Raw genomic sequence first — 25,251 nt, forward strand, 5'->3', positions numbered from 1 at the left:
CTGATTTAAATGCACCAGGAATTTTCTGGATGGCTGTGCACCTCTCACTTTAGCGTGCTTGCGTCTGTAGTACCTGCTGCACTAGTTTCTTATCAAGATAGCATAATTAGAAATTTCTGTGGTTCTTTGTGAAAATTCTCTGGAAAAAAAAAAAAGAAAAGTTTAAGTTTCAGCTTCCTTTGCTCTGAAATATCACTCGCTGTGATGGATGTTCAAAGTAACATACCAGTGAAAATCCAGTATTTCTCTATCACAAATTCGGTCTACTGGCTCAGGTAGTCTAAACATTCCAGCAGAACACAGGCCTTCCTCTCCACTTCCCCGGATTAGCACTGTGATCCACGTCTGCTATTAGATTACTGCAACGTGCCACTGACATCTGTGTGTACGAACATCATGCTAAGTGCTCGTAATTCCAAAAATATTGATACAACAGAAAAACCAATTATCTTTTCAGTGTCAATTTGGTCATTCACTTACAGTGCCTAAATATTTCTCCCATGTTAAGACAGTTGCAGTGAGTTATATGAAAAATATGCAATGATCACTTATATTCTTCGGCCTTTTGTCAGCCTGTCATGAGCAATGATCTCAGCTGTAACAGGTTTTTTGGCTCCTCAGAGTTACTCACACCCATGTAATAATGGAAAAATGTACAAAATATGAAAATCTATACTTTGCTTGCCCCTCCAAAAAACCCTTAATGTTGCAGTTTTACAAAATTCTTTTATGGGATGTTTACCTAACAGCATTTGAACCTTTAAATCAGCAACATCATAACGCAGAAGAGTTGAATGTCAGTTGCACATGTAAAATGTTCCTTCCTTATGTACCACTGACCATTTGGTTCTATATTACTGACAGCTTGAACGTAAAAAAATTATGTTTTTTTATTTGTAAATTTCCTTTTTTAGTCGTTTATTTTCTTTCAAAAAAAACATGAGTCAACATTTTTTTTTCTATCTTAAGCCTTAAGTGAAACATTAACTTAATATTTAATTGAACTTTACTTAACCTCCAGTGCCAGCAGTGGAATTAACCCTCTGTATTTCCAAACTCATGCCCTGGCCCTTTCATCCTGAGCCAGTGATAACACCGGCTAAATTAAAGCACCAAAAGGCAAGCGCTAAGAATTTCGCTCCCTGTAGGCAGCCCCTGATCCGGGAGATGTGGAAGAAGAAAACACTGGGTCTTGATTAATCAGGGCCACTTTAAGAGCCTGTGTTTTGGAGGAAGTCTTCACTAAATGAAATACGGACCTGTGCTCATACGTACGGGCTAGAGAAGGAGGAGGAGGAGGAGGAGGAGGAGGATAAAGGAATGTGAGCCAAGAACAGTGTTTCCCCCCAGAAAGGAGGATGAAATTTATATCAATTTAGAAAAGGTTCAGGTTGAAGTCCAAGTGAAGTTAATGTAGATATAGAGGGAGATTCATAGCATCTAAATTGTGACGCTCCTACCTTCGTTTAAAAAAATAATGAGTTTGAGTTATTTGGCTCAAATGCACCAATTTACAAAACCCCAACAGGGAAAAAAAAAGCTTTATATTTTAACTGTTAAGTTGTCTTTCTGAAACCAGTAAAACTTTTTTTCCCCCGATTCTTTAACAAGAATCATCCATTGTAAACACCAACAACACATGACATCTATATTGTGATATTTGTGATATAGTATAGTGATATTTCGTACACAGGTCTACTCTGCATTCTTCCAAGTGTGTCTAAATGGCGCCCAGCCCTGAACTGAATTGCAATCTGCAACTCGCTGAGCTCATGTGACAATCTAAAGGTCCCATCTGGGTTTGGAGTTTTATTTGAAGACAGCCAGACAGACAACATGCCCGAAGGGTTGGAACCTAATCCGATCTGTCTCAGAGAGACCAAGTGGGCCACATCAAAACTGTATCCCTCTGACAGTACGCAGATCCTGTCCTCTGCGGTCACATCTTTGACTCAGGGTGGCACTGTGGTCGGGAAAACTCAATGCATAATATGAACTTTTAAATCCTCAACAAGGAACTCAAGAAAGGGGTTTGCAATCCATATATGAATCAGAACAAAGTAGAGGTAAGACAAAAGTACCTTGTTTTAAATGATCCAAAGAGATCTACCTTTAAAAACCTATTAAAGCCATGGATTGGTAAAACATCTTGAGATGGACATGTAAAGACATAGAATATGGAAACATATTATGAGCTGATGAAATGAAAAGCTTGACCTCAACACATGTTTTATTCTCCTCTGGTGACATGGCAGCATGATTTAAGACCATGTGGTGCTCTGGGAATCAATTTTGAGAAACCCAGTTGTTCATAAATGTTTTAAAAAATCGACTTCATAGCCTGAGGGCTTGTATTTTTATGGATTTTATTGTTGCTGCGTCCCCAGTGTCCTGTAGAGTTTCTAGCTCCACATTTTCCCACTGAAAACAGACCACATTTGACCTGCGCTCTGCTGGTGGATGCTTGGAGTCTGTTTCTCTGACAGATAGTTGGGATTCCTCTGCTTGTACATCCTTAGCCTAAGGCAGCGGTTACCTCTCCCCCAGACTCATAGCCACTCAGGGCTCCCCTCCAGTTTAAAGACTAATGGTACCTAACATATTCCATTTGGTAGGGGGGTTGGTTCCTCCAAAGTAGCTGTGTAACTACACTTTTAGCTAAAATAAAGTTAGCAATTAGGCTAATTGTCAAATCACAGTGTGTGTCTGTTATACCAGTGGGTACAGTTAAACAAATTCCCCAAGTCACTGTAAATAAATTAGTCTAGTCTGTCCAGAGCACAAAATGTACAATGTATTCAGCACAGAGAACAACATGTACGATGAGTGCATGTCGCGCTAACACTCCTAACACTTCTGTATTAGAGCACCTTCCTACCCACTGAGCTAGACAGCTGTAAATATAGGTTTTCATAAGACAGTGATTATTATGCAACACAATGGGAAGGTGAAAAGTTATATCAGTGACTAAATGATCAGCTTGAAATATAAAACAGGATAAAAATGACTTGAATCTATTTACCACAACTGTGAAACCTCGTTTGTGAGGCCTATTGATCAAAAAGTAAAATTCAAATCATGCCGATGCCCCACAGCACAAGTCTGAGGCCAGAAGCTTCAAGTCTTATTCTGTGGCCCTGACAGACCCTCTCTGTCTAACTCTAACTTCAGCCTCATTTTCAAAACTTCTCCACTGCATCTGAAATCTTTCTGGGCTCCATTCATGTCGCTACCAAAAGCCTCAGTCAGTGGGACTCATTAAGGTTGTTTTTATTCACTGCAGTGGTGAAGAGTACATATGTTATGTAGAACAATGCAGTGCACCAGTAGTATTTTAAAAGTCTGAAATGTCAGTGTCAGCACAAAAGGTTTTGCTGGATGACTGATTTAAATATATTTGGGAGCTTAGATCTCTTTTTGCCCACATTTTCAAACAAATACAGTGGTATTGTTTATTCCTACAGTCAGTATTGTAGCTGATATCATAGTTTGAGTTTTGATTTTAATATTTGTTTTTAAATAAATCTCTTGGTAGCAACAAATCAGTTGTCTAAAAAGTAAAAATGTAACTCTTGGAGGAAAATTATTATCCATTTAAGGAGGCTACCTGTATTGTGAGGCTTTTTTGTTGATATTGTAGAAAATAAAGAATGAAGGCTATTAAAACTTGACATTTAAGTGGATATTTAATACAGTCTGCTCTCCTTTTCAGATCTACTCTGCAGAGAGCAGTGGCTGGCCTGAGAGCCATTGACGGGCAGGAGACAGACGCCTTTATGTCAGCCCCTGCTGGTCCGCAGGTCAGCTCGGCCTCAGGCGGCTTCCTTACATTTTGTCAGGCTCAGCTAAAGCAGACTCGTGATTTACAGCAGCAGCACAGCAGGGAGCTCAGGTAAGAATAAAAGTACTACTGACTGCTGGTGTAGATGTAGGGTCAGTGAGTTTTGTGTGGAGCAGCAGAGGCCTCATCAGGGGTCAGTGAAAGTGGTTGGAATGATGTGTTAGGCCAAAATTTACTGTTAATCCTTTCTAGAACTGTCATAGACCCATAAAGGAAAAACTTTTATTTTATTTAACTTCTAATTATTTTATGTAATAATGACTCCAGGAATTGACTATATGTGCCACTGCTTTTCAGCTTAGTTAGATAACACGCTTATATTGTCTGTGTTGGAAAAGTTAAATGTCTAATGTACTTGGTGGCAGCTCAGGTAGAAAATGCTTTGGCTTCAAGACGACCTAGAAAAAAAGTAGTGACTCTACCATGTTTTGTACGTCCATTTTCATAGATAGCATGGACTATAGCTCTCTAAATCCTGTGTGTTTAAAAATGATTAATTCCACACCAAATTATCTCAAAGTATCTTTTGTTTTTCTCAACAAAAATAACTTTATCTATAAGAGGTTGTGTTACACCTTTATAATCATGTGCTGATCAGCCCATCAGACAGACAGACAGACAGACAGACATCAAGCAGTCAGGAATGTGAGCTATCCTCTTGTTATGTCTGATTCGTAGGGCGTAGTGAGCCTAAAGACAACGTCCATCTATTTTCACAAGTCCTTCGATGTCACTGGCCTCTGCACACATTGACAGTCCCGTGCACGACGGACCACCAACACTTAAAACAGTGGTCAACTTTCTGCTTATCTTCATGACCCTTCCAAATTACACAGCACAAAAGATGAAACGTGGCAGCGGCTACGCATACGGGTCACACCGAGGACTCCTATGGCTTGGGGGTTAGCTTGGCGCTCCCTCTTCTTCACCCCTCACTGGGTGCCCTCTACCCCCCTGGCCTCTGGACAATGAGCCATTCTGGGGGCTCTGCAAGGACCAACACAGCCATTTAACCCCTGGCCTGACCTCGTGTCAGACTGGGGTTTAGGGGAGGTGAGAAGAGTGCCACACGCCAGTCCGCTGGTGACTGTAAGGTGGGAAACCATGGGGTTTATCAGGGGTATTGTTTCACAGCTTTTCTTCACAGGGTGTAGGTTGGAGTCTAAATACTAATTTAAATCTAAAGAGTTTAATTCCTCACAAAGTGCCTCCATTTCACACATACAACTCAAAACAAGCAGCTGGTTGGAAAACAAGTGTTTGTCTTAGGCCACATTGTGTATTCTCCTTGGATACATCAGTTACTACTGAACAGTGCAAAATTCTCTTAGAATGGAATGAATCTTTAATGTTGTGTTAAAGTAATTGGCTTTGTAGCCAATATAAGACACTGCAATAAATGCATGCATAAAATACATGACAGATACTGCGAGTTTCCATGGTTTGGATCCAAGGATGAAGGCATTTACAGCAAGGGAATCACTTGTCTCTTGCATAAATGTGGGATGCACAACACACCCATCCATCACCCCAACCTCCCCACTCTTACTTTCCACTTTGCTACATAAAGGGATCTCTGCTTCTGACATTGCTACTAAACATTGACACTGGACATAATTTTTGGGGCTGCAAATTATTCAATACGAATGTACTTCTTATGGATACTGGGCTGCTTCATGGTTCCCATTTTGACAAGTCTATCTAAAAACAAAACCCATTAGCAATAGTCATTAGTGGCTGAAATAGCTCGTTCTGTCCAAATCAGCTGGTTTTAGTCCCTAAATGTCCTGAAATGCAATCGAAAAGACAAGTAACCAACACAGATTTTGATGTTTACACACAAGGTTACAGCCAGACTCAGTCTAGTAATAATCAATATGTATGTGTATGACAGGTTTAACAATTTAAAATGTTTTCCTGCTCTCTTACACCAGTGTGATACATGTTCATAGTGACCCTGCAGTGAACCAGCAGGTACAGGGAGGAGGGGTTGCTTGTGTCGCAGTCCTTTTGAACCTCTGGACTCCTCTCTTTCTTGTCCCACTGAGAGTGAAGAGCTAGGTCTTTGTAGAGGAGAAGAAGCTGTACTACCTAAGGCTACTGGCCTTCCAGACTGGCTGGGCACTGAAGCGTCTCTGGCCCCTCAGGGTGGAGCACAGGGAGGGGACGGGGGAGCAGAGCCAAGCATTGCTAATAGATTCATTAAGTTTCCATTGAGGTGGCTTTGTAGTCAGTTTATCCCCTCAATGAAAGAGACATTATATGGTATTAGGGCACACACAGAGCAGGGAGGCACTTTACACACACACACACACACACGCACACACACACACACACACACACACACACACACACGTGCACACACACACACACACACACACACACACACTCAGTGCACTCACTTCAGATTTTTCTGTGAACATATACTGTTTTATAACAGGATGAAATTACTCTGAACCTCATGTCAAATACAGACTTTTAGTAATTGTTAGATTGGCAACTGCTTCAATTCTGTTCATCTGAATCATTAAATATCATAACACAGAATTCACTTTTTTTTTTTTTAATGAAAAAAAAACGTAATTGAAATATTGATATAGTTTCAGGTGTGGTTTCTTGATTACAGCTTTGATTTTCTTTAAAGATGTGAAATCTGTTTTGGAAACAAAACATTTTCCTTTTCCTATGTTCATACACAAGTTCAAAATCCAATTATAACAATCCAACCCATCCTTACCTTTAATGAAAGCTTTAGTGTATATTTGTGGCTACACTTGTGCACTGGAATCAGCATAGAGTCATTAATAACACGTTTGTTGACTGCATAGTGAGGCATCGCAGACTTGTCATGAAGGAGGGTCTGTCCAGTCCACATGAGCCACAGAGTACAGTGATTCCAATGAGTAGGCCTGAGTTTGATTCATGATGACTGGAGTTAAGATAGGTTGTAATTGGAACTTTCTGTGTGGAGGTCATTAGGGTCTCCACTTCTGCTACAGAAGATACACATATCCTAAACAGAGTGAGCACCAGTTGGTTTTTGCATGTGTGTGTTCACAGTAATGCCTCATCTCATCTGGATGCTGTGAAAAGCTCCTGCAGACACTTCACTGAGACTCTGAAGCTGGCTGTGGACCAGAGATTTGCCCATGAATATGGCGACACCACTGTGTCTACAACGCCTGAGGAAAGACTGAATGTTGACAGTACCAGTGCTGAAAAGCTTGCAGAGGACTCAGAAATGGAGTCCGCTGAAAAAGTTCCACTGGTCACTCCTAGCAGGAACATTACCAACTCCAGCTACTGGACTTTAGAGGAGAAGTCATCCACGGAGGTTTGGTGTGACACATTAGACGCTGTTACAACATCTTTAAAGACAGACCCTCGCTCCTCCCATCTTCAAATGGCACCTGTTTCCAACCATCAAGACCTGGACCTCAAAAAGTAATTCACCAAATCCTCTTGAGTCATTAGTGTCCATGTGTCTACATCCATATCATCCAACACTATTCTGCTGAAAACAAATCTATGAGATCAGAGGATGTAAAGAAAGCCTCCGAATTCTTCTGTAGTACACAACTGGACGCTGCTGACTGAAAGCAAACACCCTCTTTCTTTTTAGTACACTACTTTTTATAGCAGCACAGCATTTTATTAGTTTCTGCTGGCGGAGCATTTGTCATCATTGGAGCCTCCTCTGTTTGATTTACAGCAGAAGATGTCGAACATCTAATTCATTTTAACACGCAGCTTCATCATTAACACTGCGCTATCTTTGGGAGGACAATAGATCTTTGATATGAAGGGTGGCTCTGGACAGGCTTAAACTCTCCAGGGTCCTGCTCTCCAGATGTCAGCTCAGGAATAAATTCATGTTTTGAAAGACAGAGGTGCTATGACATCATGTATATCCCTCATTTTGTGTGTGTGTGTGTGTATTTGTCTCTGTGTGTGTCCTTCCTGGAGCAGCATGGCAGCAGTTGTGATTCAGCAGTGGTGGAGGAAATACATGCAGAAATGTGGGAACATCAACAGCCCCCCTGCAGCAGAGAAGGGAGGGGGAAGAGGAGGAGATGGAGGAAAGCCAGAGTTGGGACTTTCCTATATTAACAGGAGTGTTGTCGGCCAAGATTGTGCAGCAACTGTCATCCAGGTAAAACTGCCATAGCAACCAAGAACATTTACGTCCTTTATACCAGTGCAATAATTTTGTTAAACTTGTAAGCATCACTCACACTGGAATCATGTCTGTTATTGTTGTCTGTACTGTGCATGTTGTGTCCATTTATTATTATAGTTATTGTTTGTGAGTTACAATGATGTGGAAATTTGCCCTTTAGCTTCTCAGGCTGGTTAAAACACATCACACATATTATTATTATTATTAGTCTGAATTACAGAAGGTTAAATCCAATGAGTTGAGTCATACTATGAATTATGGGGCAGAAATTGAACTGTGTCAGTTGCCTTTCTTACTGTACATACACCTGTAGCTTAAATATAGTTTTTTGTTGTGGTGATTTGCCCATTTCTACACACACACACACACAAAAAAACACACTTGGCCAATTGAGACTATTTAGTAACAGTTATGTCCGTTATGGACATATGCATTAAAAATCAACTTTTATCGACTTTCTCATAAAGATACTTCTCACAGGGCCTGCAGGTTAAAAATAAAGTGAATGTTTGAAAGCATAACTGCCATTCGGGATAGATAATAGACTGTTCTTATCACTGTGTAAATTAAAACTGTCAATGTGTAAATGAAAACATCATTGGCCACAGTTTTCTAGTATTGTGGCAGGAGGCTTGACTCACTTTCACACAGTGGACATCTGAAAATGTCTCATTTCCATCATTAAGCATCCATCTTCAGGCCTCATATGTGCTGTTGAGGCTTCTCCGACTAATCCGCTTCATGGTTGTAAGCTGCTGTTCTAAAAAAACATGCTACTCAACACTTCAGTAGAAATCCCTTCTCAACACAAAAAGTGTTTGATGAGTCCTTCAGCGCGCTCTGAGTTAGAGGGTGGGGGTGGTGGCGTAGTAGAGTAGAGTGTACGCATGTTGCGGTTGTACAGAGTGATTAATCAGATTCCAAAGAAGTGTGGTAGTAAGAGTTGTAGAATTCCTGCTCGGCTCAACTTGAAGTAAAGTGTGCCCCCCCCACCCCAAGCCCATTGGGAATTGGAGGATTTAGAGGCACACTGCAGCTCCATTTGTCTCGGAGCAGCCCGGAGTCACGCAGAGTTCAGACAGCAGAACACTCAGCAATTAAAAGAGGGGTTAACATGTTTTATCTCCCTAATGGGATAACACACAATATTTACGTTTGCCCCTTGATTCATGGAGAGCTTTCTTCTATTTCTTTCTTTGGGTACCTCCAGGCGTTCTGGAGGGGCTTCGCTCTGAGGAGGAGGCTCACATCTGCTCTTGCTGCTGTCACATGCCCCGACAGCGGAGAGGACGAAACCTTTGAGGAGGTAGACGTAGATGAATTTGTCCTTGATGAGGTATGCACACAAGTTCATGTGTTCATGTGTTATTCACTTTCATGGTTCAGGAGTTCCCCAACCCCCCCGTGCCCCATCAGACACACAAACCTGCACAGAGGCTGATGAAAAAGATGCATAAATATATATATACATATACACATCCATCACCTCTCTCAACAGACACACAAACTTGCACTTGTGAAAATCTGCAAACACTTGTGCATATATGTTGAAAAAGATATAAAAGTTACAAGTTTACACATAAGCCTGCAGACATGCAAATTTGGACACATACACAAAAAGACAGAATAATGTACAGTCAAGGATCTGTACACTCATATACACATCACACACAAAACAATCTAACCTGTTCTTGACACTGAAGAACTCCCTTCACTATTATATATTATGTACCATATTCATATAAAATATATTATTTAAAAAAAATAAAAAAAATAAATATATATATATATATATATATATATATATATATATATATATATATATATATATATATATATATATATATATATATATATATATATATATATATATATATATATATATATATATATATATATATATATATATATATATAATATAAAATGTAATAAACGAAATATATACTGTATGTATGTGAAAAATCTTTTTATTTCCACAAAGGCAGCACTAGAGAACCACTGGACATTGCTGGCTGAAGACTTGCCTTCCAGAGGTCACCCTCTGTCAAAGGAACCCCTCTCTCTGAAGGTGAAGAGACTGTCCCAGGACATTCTCTCATATTCTTAAAACCTGTGATCAGTGATGTCAACCGAAGACTTATTTTTCTCGCCCTGCCCCTCTCTCATCTTGCTTATTGCCCCCTCCAGGATTTGTCTCACTCTCCCAGATTGATCTTTAAATTTATTCTCTTGAAAAACAAGATTATTTCCTGGAGGGCTGAAGGTTGCTCAGCACCAGCAGATGTCATTTTTCACACTGGCGGACTGTGGTCCTGTTCCCCCCCCCCCTTCATTTACCTCTTGGTGGATCTTTTCTTTGGAGCACGCTCAGCGCTGTACATCATGGTAGCCGCTTTCGGCCAGCTGATGTGGTGCAGCTGCTGTCGTGGCTGGCTACAATATGTTGACACTGAGGTACACATCAAAGGCAGAGATGAACAATTTAGCGCTTGTACAAAGAGAAAATGGGATCTGGAGAGTAATTAAGCTGTTAGTTTGACTTACATATGAGCATTCCTCAAGTGTGAAAACTTGCTTTGTGTCAGCCAAATACCTCAAATGAAAACATGCACATGAGTTAAATGAAACTAGACATTATTGTATACATTATATTTCATTTTCCACAAGGTATACTGAGTACTCTATGTTGTCTAGACAGAGCTTAAACTCTGTTTTGCCATTTAAAGTTTCAGCGTCCCAGCTTTCTGAGAAGTTTTCATTCAGGCAGATGTAAAGATTCCAAAGTTGAAATAAAAATTTAAATGTAAAAACCACTCAGCAAATGACACACTGTTAAAGCTAATCTAACACTTGGCTGTTGTCTAAAAAGCAGGCTATTAAAAATCAACTCAGATAAAGAGACAAAAACTGTAAAATGTTGCTGACACTTTTACATGTGTATGTATTTTAGCCTCTGGGGCCCTTTCCTGAACCCTCCCATCACACACTGCCACCACCTCCTTTATGGAGGCCAAAGCAGGCCTGGGTGGCTGGAGAACAGGTGGACTCCTCTGGGCAGAGAATTTCCCCAGAGAGCTCCAACAGGTAAGACAGGAAGTTAAAAGTGTCCATCATAATCTGTTTCACACATTTCGGGTAGAGAAAGAAAAATATGAAAGTGATGACAGTTAGTGAACAGTATTTATTGTAATGTCTTCAGTGATATCAAAATAATGCCTCGTGAGTATGAGTCTGCACCAAGTGGCAACCAAGTTGGACGTCACCCATTGATGTGTGTCATGGTTAGATCAACTTCATCCACATTACAAATGTAGATAATGTAGCATTTAAACAACACTCAAACCCAACTGTACCAGTGGGTGCAGAAGCAGCAGCAGCAGTAGGAGGCTGTTGTTATGGCTGAAAATAATAGGATTCAGGATTTTCTGATCTCTGTTGATGATAAGATGATCTGTCAATAACATGCTGATACTATTTCTGCTTTTATCAGTTAGTGCTTTATACATACGATGGTTTATTAATATGTGTGGTGATAGCAGAAAATATGAATTTGTAGATTTCTGCATCTCATGTTATCTTTCTAAGAACAATAATCTCTTTATGACTTCAGAAGCAAATCTCCTGCCTCCTCCTCAGTGCTCAGCGGTCTCTCTGCAAGATCAGAAAAGATTCTGGAAGAATGGTAAATCATCTACATTGTGTTTTTAATAGTAGATTTTTGACTCTTTGTCACATCATGTGTGTGTGTATGTGTGCTGTTATTTCTGTCTCCAGGGGCTTTGTAGACAGCCACACAGCTCATCTGATGCTCAAGAGAGCTCAGAAGATGAAGTCCAAGAAGCAACAGCAGAGGAAACATAAGGGTGAGTGTGTGTAGAATTGTACTGGTAGAAATATATATTTAGGATTTGCATAAAGTGTAGGTGCTTTTTTTCTTTAAGAGAATCATTTTGATACATTATTGTTAGCTAAATGCTACATGACACATGAAGAAATACGATGATGATGAAAATCAAAAGCTCTAATGATTTTCTTCCTAAATCACCTGGAATCCAAAACTCTCTTTGCTCAGTGATCCTTCTACACCTGGGCCTGAGTATCGTTAAAAATGTTTTTTCTTTCTTTTTCAGACATATTTTTAGTAGTGTCTTGATCATACTTGGCATCCAGTTTAACATGTGTCACTTTTCTTTTTAACTACACAAACATACTTCGGACAGATACATAACACAGACAATTTCCATGAAGTAGACTATTATCAGCCATCAACAAAGAAAATCATTTTCACAACACTAAACAACAGAGCAAGATCAGGAAGCAATCTGTGCACTACTTAAAATGGTATTAAACAGTGTAGTGTGTTGTTAATCTAACATGTTTGTATATATTTCAGGCTTTTGTTCCAACTGTTCTCTGACAGCTACTCACCCAGTTCTGCTTCCCATTCTGCCTTAATCAGCACTGATTCTTAACAATACTTTTTCTTATACCAATTTTATCAAATCCATTTTAACAAAAAGAAAATTATGACATATATTCTATCTCATTAGTATCAAACCAATTTCGGTCAGTCAGTGAAAGTGTCAATGTTTGATACCCTGCCCTGTCTACACCTGAACTAAAGTTTGTCTGTCTGTCTCCTCATTCTTAATCTTTTATATAACACCTAATATCCCTCACAGCATGGACAGAACTGCTGTTATGACATAAATCCATTTTCTAAACGGGGAAAACACACACTAATTTTTGCCTCTTATCATTATCATCTTTGTTCCTCCAACTGTGCTTCAACAGCAGCAAATCTTTCCACCCCATGTATGTTAACGAGCCATAACAGACAGCAGAAGTCAGGGCCTGTCACCTCTCATCGGGTCTTATTTGAGAGCCTACAAAGGAAATAACGATTGCCAAGAAACCTCTTGACATTTCATCCCATGATGACTTTCATTCTGTTTCATTGTGGTGTTTTGAGTGCAGCTACAATGAGAGGTGACCTCACCTCTGTTCTGCTCCAAGAAACAGTAGTCCTGCCATGGTTATCATGCCATGCTCATGTAGAGGGAGGCTGCTCTTTGATCAGAATTGCAAATGCATGATTCCAATAGCAGGCCTCTTGTCATCTTGCTCCACCAGCACACAGGTCAATGTCGGCTGTAACTCCTAATGGCATCTGCCTCAGTGGAACCAGAGCGCTGTTCTAATATTTTCCGAATGTTAGAACCTGGTTTTCTGCTTCTGGTTTTAGGCCTGGCTTGTCCTTCTTTGACCCCTTTTCTCTTATTCTCCTAGATCCCTCTATCCCCCTTGCCTTGTTCAGAAACTGCAATTACCAGCGGGGTCCAGTGGAGGCACGCAACAGGCCGGCACCACAGAATAGAAATTACATGAAAGGTAGGACGTAAGACATGCTACATATTTGGTAACCCTTTAGATGCAGCAGTGAATACTGCATGGGCCTGCTTCACCATAGTTGCAACATGCAAGCCAAATTTGCACCACCTTATTTCCTCTACTACTGATTTTGACATGTTGAACACACACCGTACTTGTGGCCCATGGATGAGCATGTGAGAGCCCTGCAGGCTATAAATGTATCTACAATTTGCCAGCGGCAATCATTTCTGGGACATGACAGCCTTTGCAGCGTGTGTATACAAGTAGTGCTCACAAATCTCTTTTGTGAAAGAGCTGCAGACTTGAGATTAGAAATGTGGACTCAAGTTTGTATGTAAAGGGTGATTACAATTCATTTCAACCTGGTTCTTATTTTCATAGTTTTGGCAATTTGTCCTTATTCCTTATGATACCATTGTATTCACCAGAGATGTTGACATCTGGAAACACAGTGCCATTGTCACAATGAAGTCTGACAGGGCAAGAAAGAAGAAAGTGGTTAGAAAGTCAGGCTTGTGAAGTACAATATTATTATTCTTATTCTTATTATTATTATTATTATTATTATTATGCATAATTCTTATAGAAGAGAAAGAATAGAGTAGAATGCCTCACACACCACTGTGCAATGACATTTGCTGTGCAGCTCCTTTCACACATCCATTCTTCCATACACATTTCTGTCCATACAGGTAGGCACCAACAAAACAGATGAAAAACAAATAAAACAAAAAATGATAAAAATAATATGTATCTATGAGAGTGGTATTCCTATTGGTAGGAATGATGGTTACAATGATGGTTTCCCTATAGATTTGGTTGCAACCAGCAGCTAAGGTTAACCCACTTTGTGTTTTTTTCTGTGACGTAAATGTGGTTTAACGGAGGCAGATAGGTTTTAATTTATCACAAATGACATGCTTTTTTCTTAAGAGTGTTGTTGTGGAGATACAGTCTACAAGTCTACAAGTTGTCTGCAATATGCAGCAGTCTGATAGTCAGAGAAGAGGGACGTTACTCTCTCCATCTTTTTCTCCTCCTGCTCTGCCCCAAGGAGCAGGGATAGTTTTGAACTGTGACATCCCCTGCCAGACCAGAGGGAGGGAAGAGCTGGAGGCAGCGAGTCCAGGGGAAGTTGGCTTTTATCATGAGGGCCTGTCTCCATCTTTCCCCCGCACCCCTCCCCCACCCACCAGGGTCAAGGCCTCACTTCCAGAGAGCACAACGCTCGTGGTCATCCAGCAGTCAGAGGGGACACTGTAACAACAGTGTTTGCCAACAGGCGGTGAAGTGACTGCTCTCTCTCTCTCTTCAGTCCAAGCCCCTTAATGCCAAAATTAGCTGTGGAGAAATACAGTATGTTTGCTTGTCATTTCATGTTTCAATTTTAAAAAGAAATAGAACAAGTCGTACCTTCAACTTTGGGATGTTTTTCATTCCACTTTATCGCTTTTGGGTGGATCTCTTCAGTAATTTGTTTATGGAACACTTGTGAAGGAGTCCCCTTGTTTTCCTTAAAAGTGATTCACTGCTGTGCAGCCAAAGATCAGGCAACAACTTATTTCAGTGTTTTCAAAGATTCTGATGAATTTTTTTGAATTCAGGTCAGCCATCAGCAAACTGACAAAGTTACATGGACAAATGTATCTTCAGCATTTGGTGGATGACAGTTCATTTTTTCCTGTTAGGAATTTCTCAGCCAATAATTTGAGTTTGAGAATGACAGCATCATTGTGTTATCAAGTGTTTATTTTGAGCTGCAAGTGTATTATGTCAGCTTTCCAACTCTGTGATTCCTGACACTAGAATCGTGTCTGAGCACAATATAGCCGTGGATACGCTCGCAGCCAACTGGCAGTTAAAGACCGGTTCCATCCAAATAGCCTATTGGGTTACAACAGTATTTCCAGTTCTGTTTCTTTCCAGTATCCTTATCTCTCCCCTCCACCCTTGTCTTGATAATTCATCAAACTGGACTGGCTTTCTCAAGGAATGTGAACAGCTACATCAGCTGATAAAGTAACATGGGTCAGTGGTTAGAACATCACCCTTCCCTCTGCTTAATACCCCTCGTCATCAGTGGGTCTTCTGATCCCATCCTGTAAAACGTGTAACTCTAACCAACTCGGTTCTGGAGGAGACAACTCCTGCTGCCTTTTTACAGGGTGACCGAGAGGCAGTGGCGACGGTGGCAGCAGAGGCGGTGAGTCGGGAACTGGCTCATGGTGCTGTGATCCCGGTTCTCTGTAAATAGGCCCAGGCCAGCCTCCCCTCTTGCTCCCCTAGTCCTGACCTGTGCAAGGCACCCCCTCGTCCGGATCCATCCCCAGTGCCCGGGGCCTAGCCAGCCCAGCCCGGCCCAGCCAGCGCTCCCCGGCAGGGGCTAACATTTCAGGCTTTGAGTCAAACCCCTTCTGGAGGTGATTAGTCCCAAACCCATGACAGATTCTTTCCAAGATATCCGACGCGGCGTGTTTATTTTATCCGGGCTCTTTGTGTGGATGTGCTGGACATGAGTAACCCACTTGAAATGGGTATCGGCTTACATACCCAGAGAGGGAGACAGAGAGGGAGAGAGTGGAGCAGAGCCGCAAGACATTTTCTTCTAACGGCAAAAGATATAGAAATGCACTTCCATTTTTTCAGAGGATTGGTGTTGTCAAGTGTCTGGGTAGTGCAGATGCTGAAGATGTTAGATGCCTCTAAGCATTTCTCCTCTTACTTTCCACCAATGTCTTCCACTCAACCCCCCTAGACACACACACACACACACACACACACACACACACACACACACACACACAGACTCTTCCAGCCTTCCCTTTCTGTCCAAACTGAGATCCAGCTCCACCAAACATCCGTCCCCATGTCAGGGGAACACGAGGGTATATATTTTTATTTCAGCCTGGAACCTCTACCTCCTGAGCACTTAACTCGATTTCACACTTCAAGTCCTCTACAAAGTCCAACTGAAACACAATCATCTTGTTTATCATCCATCATCCAAAATAACTTAAAGTCAGACTATTTACCACCATTCATATGCATTCAATTTCACCCCCGTAATCTCAGAGCTTCTATTTATCTCAGGCAGCGGAGCTCTCTCATCAGAGTATATGTTTGAGATGCACTGGCAGACTTAAGAGGGAAACATGGAGAGCCAGTATACAGTGGGACAGCAGTCTGAGTCACTCACAGAGACAGACATCCAACTAAAATCACTGAGTTAGTCATATTTCAGACATGCTCTGATTCCTCTGCCACTTTGCAAATGCCATGAAAACAGGATTCTAAAACCTATCCTAAAAAACCATTTCATGATGTTGTTCTATATTTTCCAACAAAATGGCATATGAACAAAACCCAAAGCAAGCCTTAGCTCTTTTTAAGTCTAAAGGGGCGCGTTTCAAATTGGTCAGAGTAAATCTGAAGTCAACTTTCACATTCTTCAGGGCAGGATAAATACCATCCTTTTATAGGATAATAAAAAAGTCTTCATTTTGCAATTAGCAAGCCTGTCTTCTCTGAATGTTAAGCATTATCATGACACAGCAATTGAACAGTATTTATTTTCACAACTGTATTAGGGGTGATTTTACATGGTTGATAAAAGGCTGTTAAAATACAGAAGTCTAATGATTAAAGGATAATTAAATTCTATCACAACCCATTTAATGTTTTATTTTTGTAGTTTAAACAAACCAAAAACTTAGCCAAACTATGTGTAAGAGAAAGAAAAGCTTAATGGAAAAGGTCTCTGTTTTCATCTGATTATGTTCTGTTTGTAGAATAGTATATAGTTCATAGAATCTAATTTGCCTTTGCCTCTTTGCCTCGTCTTCAGGTTTGGTAAACACTTTTGCCTTTAGATGTGGCTGGTGGTCATTGTGGTACTAGTTTGTTTCAAGCAAAATAAGACCTTAAAGGAGCTATTTGTAAGTTTTTCAATTGCTACATAGCCAACGTTAGCATTACCAGCTGTTTACGTACCAGATTAGAAGAAGCGTTACAAGTTCAGCATCAAACTTCATTCCTTTACCCACGAAGAGCTGTCTCCAGAGCCAGTGTTAACTCTTGCTTTGCTTCTATTTCTACCATGTTAGCCATGCTAAGCTAGCTCCAGTCCAGGGCTTATTCCAGACAAACAGCTCCTTTCAAATGTGTCTGTTGTAAACATCTAAACAGACTGACTTTGTGGTTGACTTTACTTTGCTGATTCACCAAACTTGCTGTAGTTGTGTACGCACACACTTTTATTAGAATAGAGTTATTGCCAACATTGCAGGTGTGTTCACTTTTTATTTTATGTACAAATGAAGTAGTTTAGATCATCTGGCTGAACTTTTACTTTTTTACAGCCTAATTGTTTACAGTCTGATTGTCTGACTTTTTGATGATTATAACTGTTCAGGATGCTCACTCACAACAACACAAGGTTGTCAGCTGATTCAGGGCACCATTTAATTCTTTGTTAGGATCAGCACTGGCCCTGATCCATTTTCTGACCCTGTGTTGTTTATTTCAGCAGTGATGTTGGAGGGGAGGAGGCTCCAATAGTCCCAGCAGCGTGTCTCTCCTTCACCAAGCTGGTTTGCTGTGGGCCAAAGCCTCCACCCTCCAGCTCTCTGATATTAAGTCACAGTTCTCCCCACCTCAGTAGAGACAAGATCGCTTAATGTGCTTAAGAGCCCCTCTTAACAGGCGTGACTCCTACAGGCCCCTTCCTGATGTCCTGGAGGAGTACCGGAGGGGGATTCAGGAGGTTGGACGGGGTCAGGAGGGGGCTTCAGTGAAAGGTTCAGAGGGGAAAAGGGAGAGGAGAGGCTCTCCATGCTACTGGAGTGCAGCATAAATGCCAACATTTTATGTTTTCATGGTGCTCATCTTGTGTCTTAACATGTGTTTGCTACACTATGTCAGGGATGTCAAATGTATTGTCAGTCTTATATAGGATCCCATGATATGAATGACAGAAGTAAAAACTGTGAACAAGCAGTACAGAACCCTTGTTTGGATTCTACAGTTCCATAAGTTCCATAGTAAGTAACATTAATATTTAAAAACACATTTCTCTGAGGGTTTTTCTGGACTGTCCCCCGTCTCTCTGTGTATTTTCAGCTATGAGAAGTGCGAGTAGCCATTTCCTGGCCTTTGCTGCCCCGGGGGGAAGCATCTATCACTTGACGTTTTTAGTGGGGCTTCTCAATTAACCCATGAAAACTGTAAAGCTTTTCTCTCCTTTTTAACAGCTCAGCAAAAGCAAGTAAATGGCTTAAATAAATGCATCATTAGTTCCAGCACTGGGCTGTCAAAATTCATTATCAGTTTACATCCGTCTATGGCAACACCACTTTCAGCGCAACATAAATGTTTACTTTGAATTACGACCTTATTATGGGATTTCATCATAACTCGTAAATCAGCAGCCTTTCAGGTTTCTCTCTTCAACACACTGTTGAATCATCGCTTTGATTCAATTTCACAAAGAACCACAAGCCCCAACAATTGTTGGAAAAAAGCAGAACCTCTGCTGTTGCGTCTTTCAGCAACTTTATATATATTCTACAGTATAACACAATCCTCTAAATAAATACACCACGTTAAGCCAAAACATTAGATGCTGGGAGCTTTGACAACTCCCAGTGCTGCGAGCCCTGGCCGGCAGCAATTACATTGAAACATGTCAAGTGTTGCTATAGATCAGGCCCACAAGCTGTTTATTTGTTGAGCTTGTACTGTGGTGAGCATCTGTTAACACAACAAGTATTGATTATGCTTCCTGTCATTTAGAAACATGCCACCTTCACCTCAGCGTTCACTGATTAGATTGCACACTCATTCTCTGTTACCATTGTCATTAAGACTATTACTCACCTGACAAGAGGAGTTGGAGAAAAAAAAAAAAAAAAGAAATTGCCCCTGACATTTATTTGATGTTTTCTGTCGAGTGCAGTGTGCGAGGCTGAGCTGGGCCTTCGGGAGGCAGAGATGACGGAGCAAGTAACACAGGGACAAGCTGAGCAGTGGCTGCACACCCAGTCTGACCGGGACTCAGAGAGGTGAGGCTCTTCATGTGGAGTGAGGTGGTGTGTAGTGAAGGTAAAAATGCTTAAAACGGTTGCATCACCAAATAACAAGAAAATGTATTTGTTTTTTTTTTACCCCTAGTTACATCCAGATTTTCACATGGCTTTAGTTTCATGTGACCAGGTTTTGAAATATCTATCTGTGATTTTGTCTGTGGATTATCAACATGAACTGGGACATTGTTTCTGGAAAGACACTTTGCCATTGATTCAACAAGTTTTGATTCAACAGTAAAAAACTCTCAGAGGCTGATATCTCAGAAATCCAAACTAATTACATGGCTAGATACCAGTGGAGGTAATATTTTTTTGTTTTTTTTTGTAGTTGATCATTTAATCAGCTGCTCTCACTGATGGCATCATTTCTTAATTAGCCCTTAAAGACACGTTTTAAGATCAAATATTTGGTTGTGTCTGATGGGATTTTTCCACAGAAAAGTTCAGCTATAAAATTACATATCCTACTTTTTCCTTATTGTATAATCCAGACTTTATGAATATGCATATATTTTAAAGTTTATCTACTTGACACAAGATATGTCCTACTTTTCTCCTAGGTGTTGACACACACTTATTCTTGGTGTAAGTGTATAGAGGCTTGAAGTTTCCACATCACACCTGTATAAGTATTTTGTGTTGAACTGTCATTGGCTTCCAGATTAGTTGATGAAACTTTGCTCTTACGTGCAAGTGTTAAACTTAAATCTTTCTCCACAGCGAAGGTCAATCGTCCAGGTGAGGTAACAATAGCTGGAGACCCAACACTGTTGAAAAGACTTAACAGTATGGGATGGGTTTTATTATTTCTATTTTCATAAAATATATTTTTTAATGATTTCCCATACTTACTTCTCTCAACTTAAATGGAAATGAATAATCAAATTATATATTTATTTATTAAATCACCTAAATGACAAAAGAGACGACACTTCAGTATAACCACCGTGTATTGAAGTACACATCAGCAGTATGTCTGAGGCAGCCTGCGCTACACTCTGCCCTACTGAGCAAATAGACATTAAGATTATCTTCCATGTCATCTATGTTTATTTTATAATATGTCAGAGGTAACTGCATAGACTTGAAAATGGGAAACTACTGAACTGATTTGAAATGCAACAATCTAAACATGCTTTTTCTTATTCTCAGGGAGCATTTCTTACCGGAGATAAGCTCAGACATTCTGAATGGAGGCAGAGTGCAGCTTGTGGTGAGTGCAGTCCCCTTCCCGTTCTCCCCCTGCACTTCATTCACTTCAGCACAATGACAATGAATCTTGATTTCAATCTTTTCTGGTGGGGAGGGTGGGGGGTGGGCACTTGCATGTAAGTGAAGGTATGCAGTATTTACTTTTGCCAGTCAGAGTCATGTCGTCCCACGTTGTAGGAATAAAGAGGGGGTGGGTGAGTATGAGGTTTAGCCCCACAGTGACACTTTCGATTGGATCAACTGGCTGCAATTTCTTCATTTCCCTTACAGAAATCCCAGTGTCATTTTGGAGCAGTTTGTCTGAACCCAAGAATGATACTGATGCTGGTGAGGTCTTTGAAGTCAGAAACCACAGGTCTCCCTGTGCCGTTATACAGCAGTTTGAGTTATGATCACTGGCAAGCAGCGCTGCCCCCCCCGCCTCCTCCTCCTCTTCCTTTAGATATGTTCAGACTGCAGAGCCACTGCTTGTTGAGTGTTTTTCAAAATGCTGGACTGCTTGCGTGAGACGTGTCATGTTGGGCCTCATTTATGTGTGTGTGTGTGTGTGTGTGTGTGTTTATGTGTTTCTGTGTGTTGTGTGTGCAGGCTGACCCAGGGTACACAGAACGTCTACATCACGCCAGTGGATTGTGGGCCAACAGCAACTTAGCTGCCCAACCCAGCAAAGACAGAAATTATCCTCACAGAAACTGTTTGGGTCATGCAAGTGAGTCTTGTGAACTTCACGGCCATTTTTCTGCCGAGGATCATTGTGTTACAGGGAATTTTAAACCAGACTTTGAACAGAATCCGAAAAACACATATGTATTTTATGAAAATGCTCTGTCAGTTTGGAGAATTACTCCCTTAAAGTAAATTTTTCATGTCACTTACTCTGTTTTAACCTTTTCTCACAAAAACTGGCAACCCAGAGAGATTCATATGTTATTTAAAGAGGTTGTCAGTCAGGTTTTGTACAGTACGTACTGTGTATAGTATGTTGATTGGTAGATATTTAAATGGACAAACAAAAATGTTTGTTATTGCAGAAAATGTGACTGGTGTACTGCACAGAACAACATAAAAATCCTCCAATTTAACTTATAAAGTCAACACTAAATATAAATAGCAGCAAAAACACTATTATTATTAGTATCACCATATATTTGTATTTATATTTGTAATCAGCCAGATGCTGATAAGGCAAACTCTCATTATTTCTACAGTCGTTACAACACACAGAGGGGGAGACGGGCAAAGTCAAACTTTCAGAACAGTTTCATGCTCAAACCTGTGGAATCACAGACTGCCATAACGTAAGAGAGGCTTGTGTACATATCTGTGTGTGCTCGTGCTTGTGTATATATAGTATATATACATTTAGTACATGTTTACAGATGTTTCAGCGTTTGCACACATGGACCAGCGGGTCACATGGACCTGAGTGCATAGAGGCAGGGGTAAAGGCAGCTGCTTATTCAGCCCAGACTGAGACCACTAGTCGGCTGCTGCAAGAGGGGAGGGGTGCCACAGGGTCGGGCCGGGGACAGAGTGCTGCAAATTTCTCTTCTGACAGGAAACGGGCAGAAAGGGAGAAAAAAAAAAAAAAAAGTCAGTCCTTTCAGTGAAGAATGACTGGCCCTTCTGTCAGGAGAAGTGGGGCTCAGGAGTTTGAGTGACAAAGATGCTACTGACAGGCTGACAGCAGATGATCACATTAAACAAGCCCAGGAATCCAAGTGAAGGAGAAGCCCTGTTTCTGCTAACGAAGCCAAATTGGATTCTGATGATGATTTCAAAATGATATCCACGAGGTGCAGCAGCAGCAGGAGCGAATGTGGCCAAGCGAGGCAGACAGACTGTTGTTCTCCTCGGGAATACACCCGGGGGGGAGAAAGCCTCTTTGTCTGCTCTGATGAAAACACCACTTATCAAAATAGTTTTAGGCAAATTGAAATATGAATGTATGTGTAAGGCAAGAGTGTTTCTCAAAAAGCCAATTACATATTTCATAAACTTGGAAAGGACATCTAATGCTCTCTGTGCTACACCAGTTCATATCACAGGATATGGGTTAAGTCGGGGAATCAGGAAAATAGGAGTTCAGCTTCTTTGATGAAAATGTTTTTTATAGTCAACCTTCATTAAAAGAGTGTGACTCAAAAAACCTAACTTATTTATCATAAAGTTGTGTATTCTTTGCCTCTGACGTGACATACGCACATCAAAGTGAAGGTTTAAAGATAGAGGGTTCACTTAGTTTGCCAAAGCAGTAAAGACTACATAAATACTCTATAACCTACTCTATAACCTGCTGCAATGCGATACCCACCGCTCGCTGGGACGGTGCCATAAAATGCGTTTCCAGGCTCACAAAATATTTTCATTACGTGTGCGGAGGAAACCACTTAAGTTGCATATCTGCTCCCTCAATTCTGTCTGCTGTTCAACCATAATAGGAGCAAAATGATCGAAAACAATTTGTTTGGTCACAGCGGTTGGGTCAGATGTGTGGCCATTTTGTTTATCTCTGTGCATTTAATAGCATGACTGCAAATTAGCAACATGTGCATCAGGTTTTGGGTTCTGCTTTTGATTTCGAACTGATAATTGGACAAAAGTCTTTAATAAACTAAAATCGGCCACCAAAGCCGGACTGAAATTTCTGAAAATAAATACAAAAGGCTGCAGTGGTTTATCTTTAAACAACGTTACACAAAGTATGAGGAGAGGGAGAGGCACAGTGTTCCACCACGGACGTGAGTATAAAATCAAAAACTAGAGAGCTGCCATTAGGTATGACTTGTGAGTGGATTGATATTCTATACAGTCTGCCAGCTGTGCAGATATTTAGAGCTGGGTCAGTACCTGCGATCTGTGTCCTGGCCCCAAACCCCCCTCCCCACCTCCCTCAGAGCCCTCCCCGCTGTTTGGCTCCCTGTGTGGGGTGGCTGTGGAGACTGCTGGCCTGGGCTCTACACGTGGAACGCATCATGCCTGGTAGACGCGCTGCCTTTGTTCTGTGTATTGGAAAAGCTTTGTACTGATCCCCAGGTGAAGCGGAAGGGCCTCCGCTACAGCACGCAGTGCCCCCGGGAGACAGAGCACACAAACACAAAACCTGATCACGCTTAAGTCTTTACTGTCCACCGGGGCAGATACCACAAACACACTTTATCTACAAACTAAAGTAGTCAATCTTTACCTCATTCATTAAAACTTGTAAATGTAGCTCTTTTTAATTCCTCATTGGCTCATTTCATGCAAAGTCAAAAGTAAGAAACTCCCAGTTGTTAGTTTTTAATGACAATGGTCATGCCAGCTGTTTGTTTTTTTGATTTCAGTTGCTCAACATTAAGTCAATGTCCATGTGCTGAAAGCCAAACTTCCGTGGTAACAGTAATACCCCTCAGCAATCTGTTCTTGGGATTTCTGACTTAGAAAGTAAGAATTTCATGAATTCTGTGAACTCCTCTGTGCAGTCCTTCCAGGAGGAAATCCTCAGGTGTGCACAAATTGACACATTACTATTCTGACAAGTAGAAGTCAACCAGTTTTATTTTATTTTATAAATCATTTGATCATAGGGCAGTGCAGGAAACCTGCAGAAATTAGTGCATATATTAGAATGGCAGGAATACTATATATTTCTATTTGAACTCTGTGATGGATTGATGTCACACTTCTTCTTTTACATGTGAGACACCGACATGCTCCTCTTCCTCTTTGTCTCCAGGAAAAGAGGTTCCATCTCCTCAACGAGTCCTGTCTGCTCCATTAAAAAAGGGGCGCATCTCCTTCCGAGACAACGCTGTCCAGCTGAGTGGCGGCTGGGGAGGGGGCAAGAAGAGGGACAAAGTGTACAAGTAAAACACAAACTCCTCTGTAGCCATAACACAACACTGCTTAAGGCAGATACAATTGTGGTATTTGTTTTTATTTTTATCTTTGTAATCCTGATACATCTACCTAAAAAAAGATGTGCATTGGAACTTCTTGCAGCCAGGGCACCTTTGGTATGGTGTTAACATGTCATCTTACAATCGTGCAAATTTGAAGCCTCAACATAGGAAATAAATCTCTTTTAGGGGTTTAGCCAGTAAGTGTCAGTGTGAAGTGGCTATTTATCTCTTCCATGAGGAAGACTTAGTTTTATTTACAGTGCTATTTTATCACCTGTGCTGAATCCCCCTGCAGCTGTTCTTTTTAAACTCAGCTGAAAACTTGGGCTCCCTTTCCTGAAAATTAATTAAGACCAATAGGACCTAAACCAGCCCAAATATCCCCGGGCAGGTCTATTATGTTGATTCTGCTCAAGTATCAGTGCCTGAACGTGATCGCAGCCAGCCAGCACCGAAACACATGGAGCAGAGTCACAAACCCTCAGCAAATGACACGCTTCATATGCAAATGATGGCAGGAAATCAGAACCAGGACCTGTAAAAATCTGCGGATTCATGTTTCTCAACGCGCTGACATGTTGTTTCTGTGCTACTCTACTCTTGTGACAAAAAATCTAGTAAATATAGTTTGTAACCATTGGAAGAGGTTTGCTTTTT

General features: G+C 40.9%; 1 protein-coding gene across 4 annotated transcripts in view; it reads left to right on the top strand.

The window, feature by feature from the left end:
- Positions 1 to 25,251, top strand: part of lrriq1 (leucine-rich repeats and IQ motif containing 1) — a 38,732-nt gene that overhangs the window by 9,422 nt on the left and 4,059 nt on the right. For 2 of the 4 annotated variants that reach the window (XM_071457033.1, XM_071457059.1), the window contains 13 exons: positions 3,713 to 3,892; positions 6,902 to 7,285; positions 7,811 to 7,994; positions 9,232 to 9,357; positions 10,003 to 10,089; positions 10,972 to 11,105; positions 11,632 to 11,703; positions 11,796 to 11,884; positions 13,311 to 13,412; positions 19,369 to 19,474; positions 20,651 to 20,711; positions 21,299 to 21,419; positions 24,429 to 24,558. In XM_071457033.1, coding sequence (XP_071313134.1) covers positions 3,713 to 3,892; positions 6,902 to 7,285; positions 7,811 to 7,994; positions 9,232 to 9,357; positions 10,003 to 10,089; positions 10,972 to 11,105; positions 11,632 to 11,703; positions 11,796 to 11,884; positions 13,311 to 13,412; positions 19,369 to 19,474; positions 20,651 to 20,711; positions 21,299 to 21,419; positions 24,429 to 24,558 — 1,776 coding nt within the window. Of the gene's footprint in view, positions 1 to 3,712; positions 3,893 to 6,901; positions 7,286 to 7,810; positions 7,995 to 9,231; positions 9,358 to 10,002; positions 10,090 to 10,971; positions 11,106 to 11,631; positions 11,704 to 11,795; positions 11,885 to 13,310; positions 13,413 to 14,469; positions 17,166 to 19,368; positions 19,475 to 20,650; positions 20,712 to 21,298; positions 21,420 to 24,428; positions 25,234 to 25,251 lie in introns of those variants that run through there. The other 2 variants (XM_071457041.1, XM_071457051.1) reach the window with 2 other exon arrangements.

Source organism: Trachinotus anak, unplaced genomic scaffold, assembly GCF_046630095.1.
Source record: "Trachinotus anak isolate AG129_WGS33_773 ecotype Australia unplaced genomic scaffold, CSIRO_AGI_Tana_v1 ptg000002l, whole genome shotgun sequence".
Classification (NCBI taxonomy): domain Eukaryota; kingdom Metazoa; phylum Chordata; class Actinopteri; order Carangiformes; family Carangidae; genus Trachinotus; species Trachinotus anak.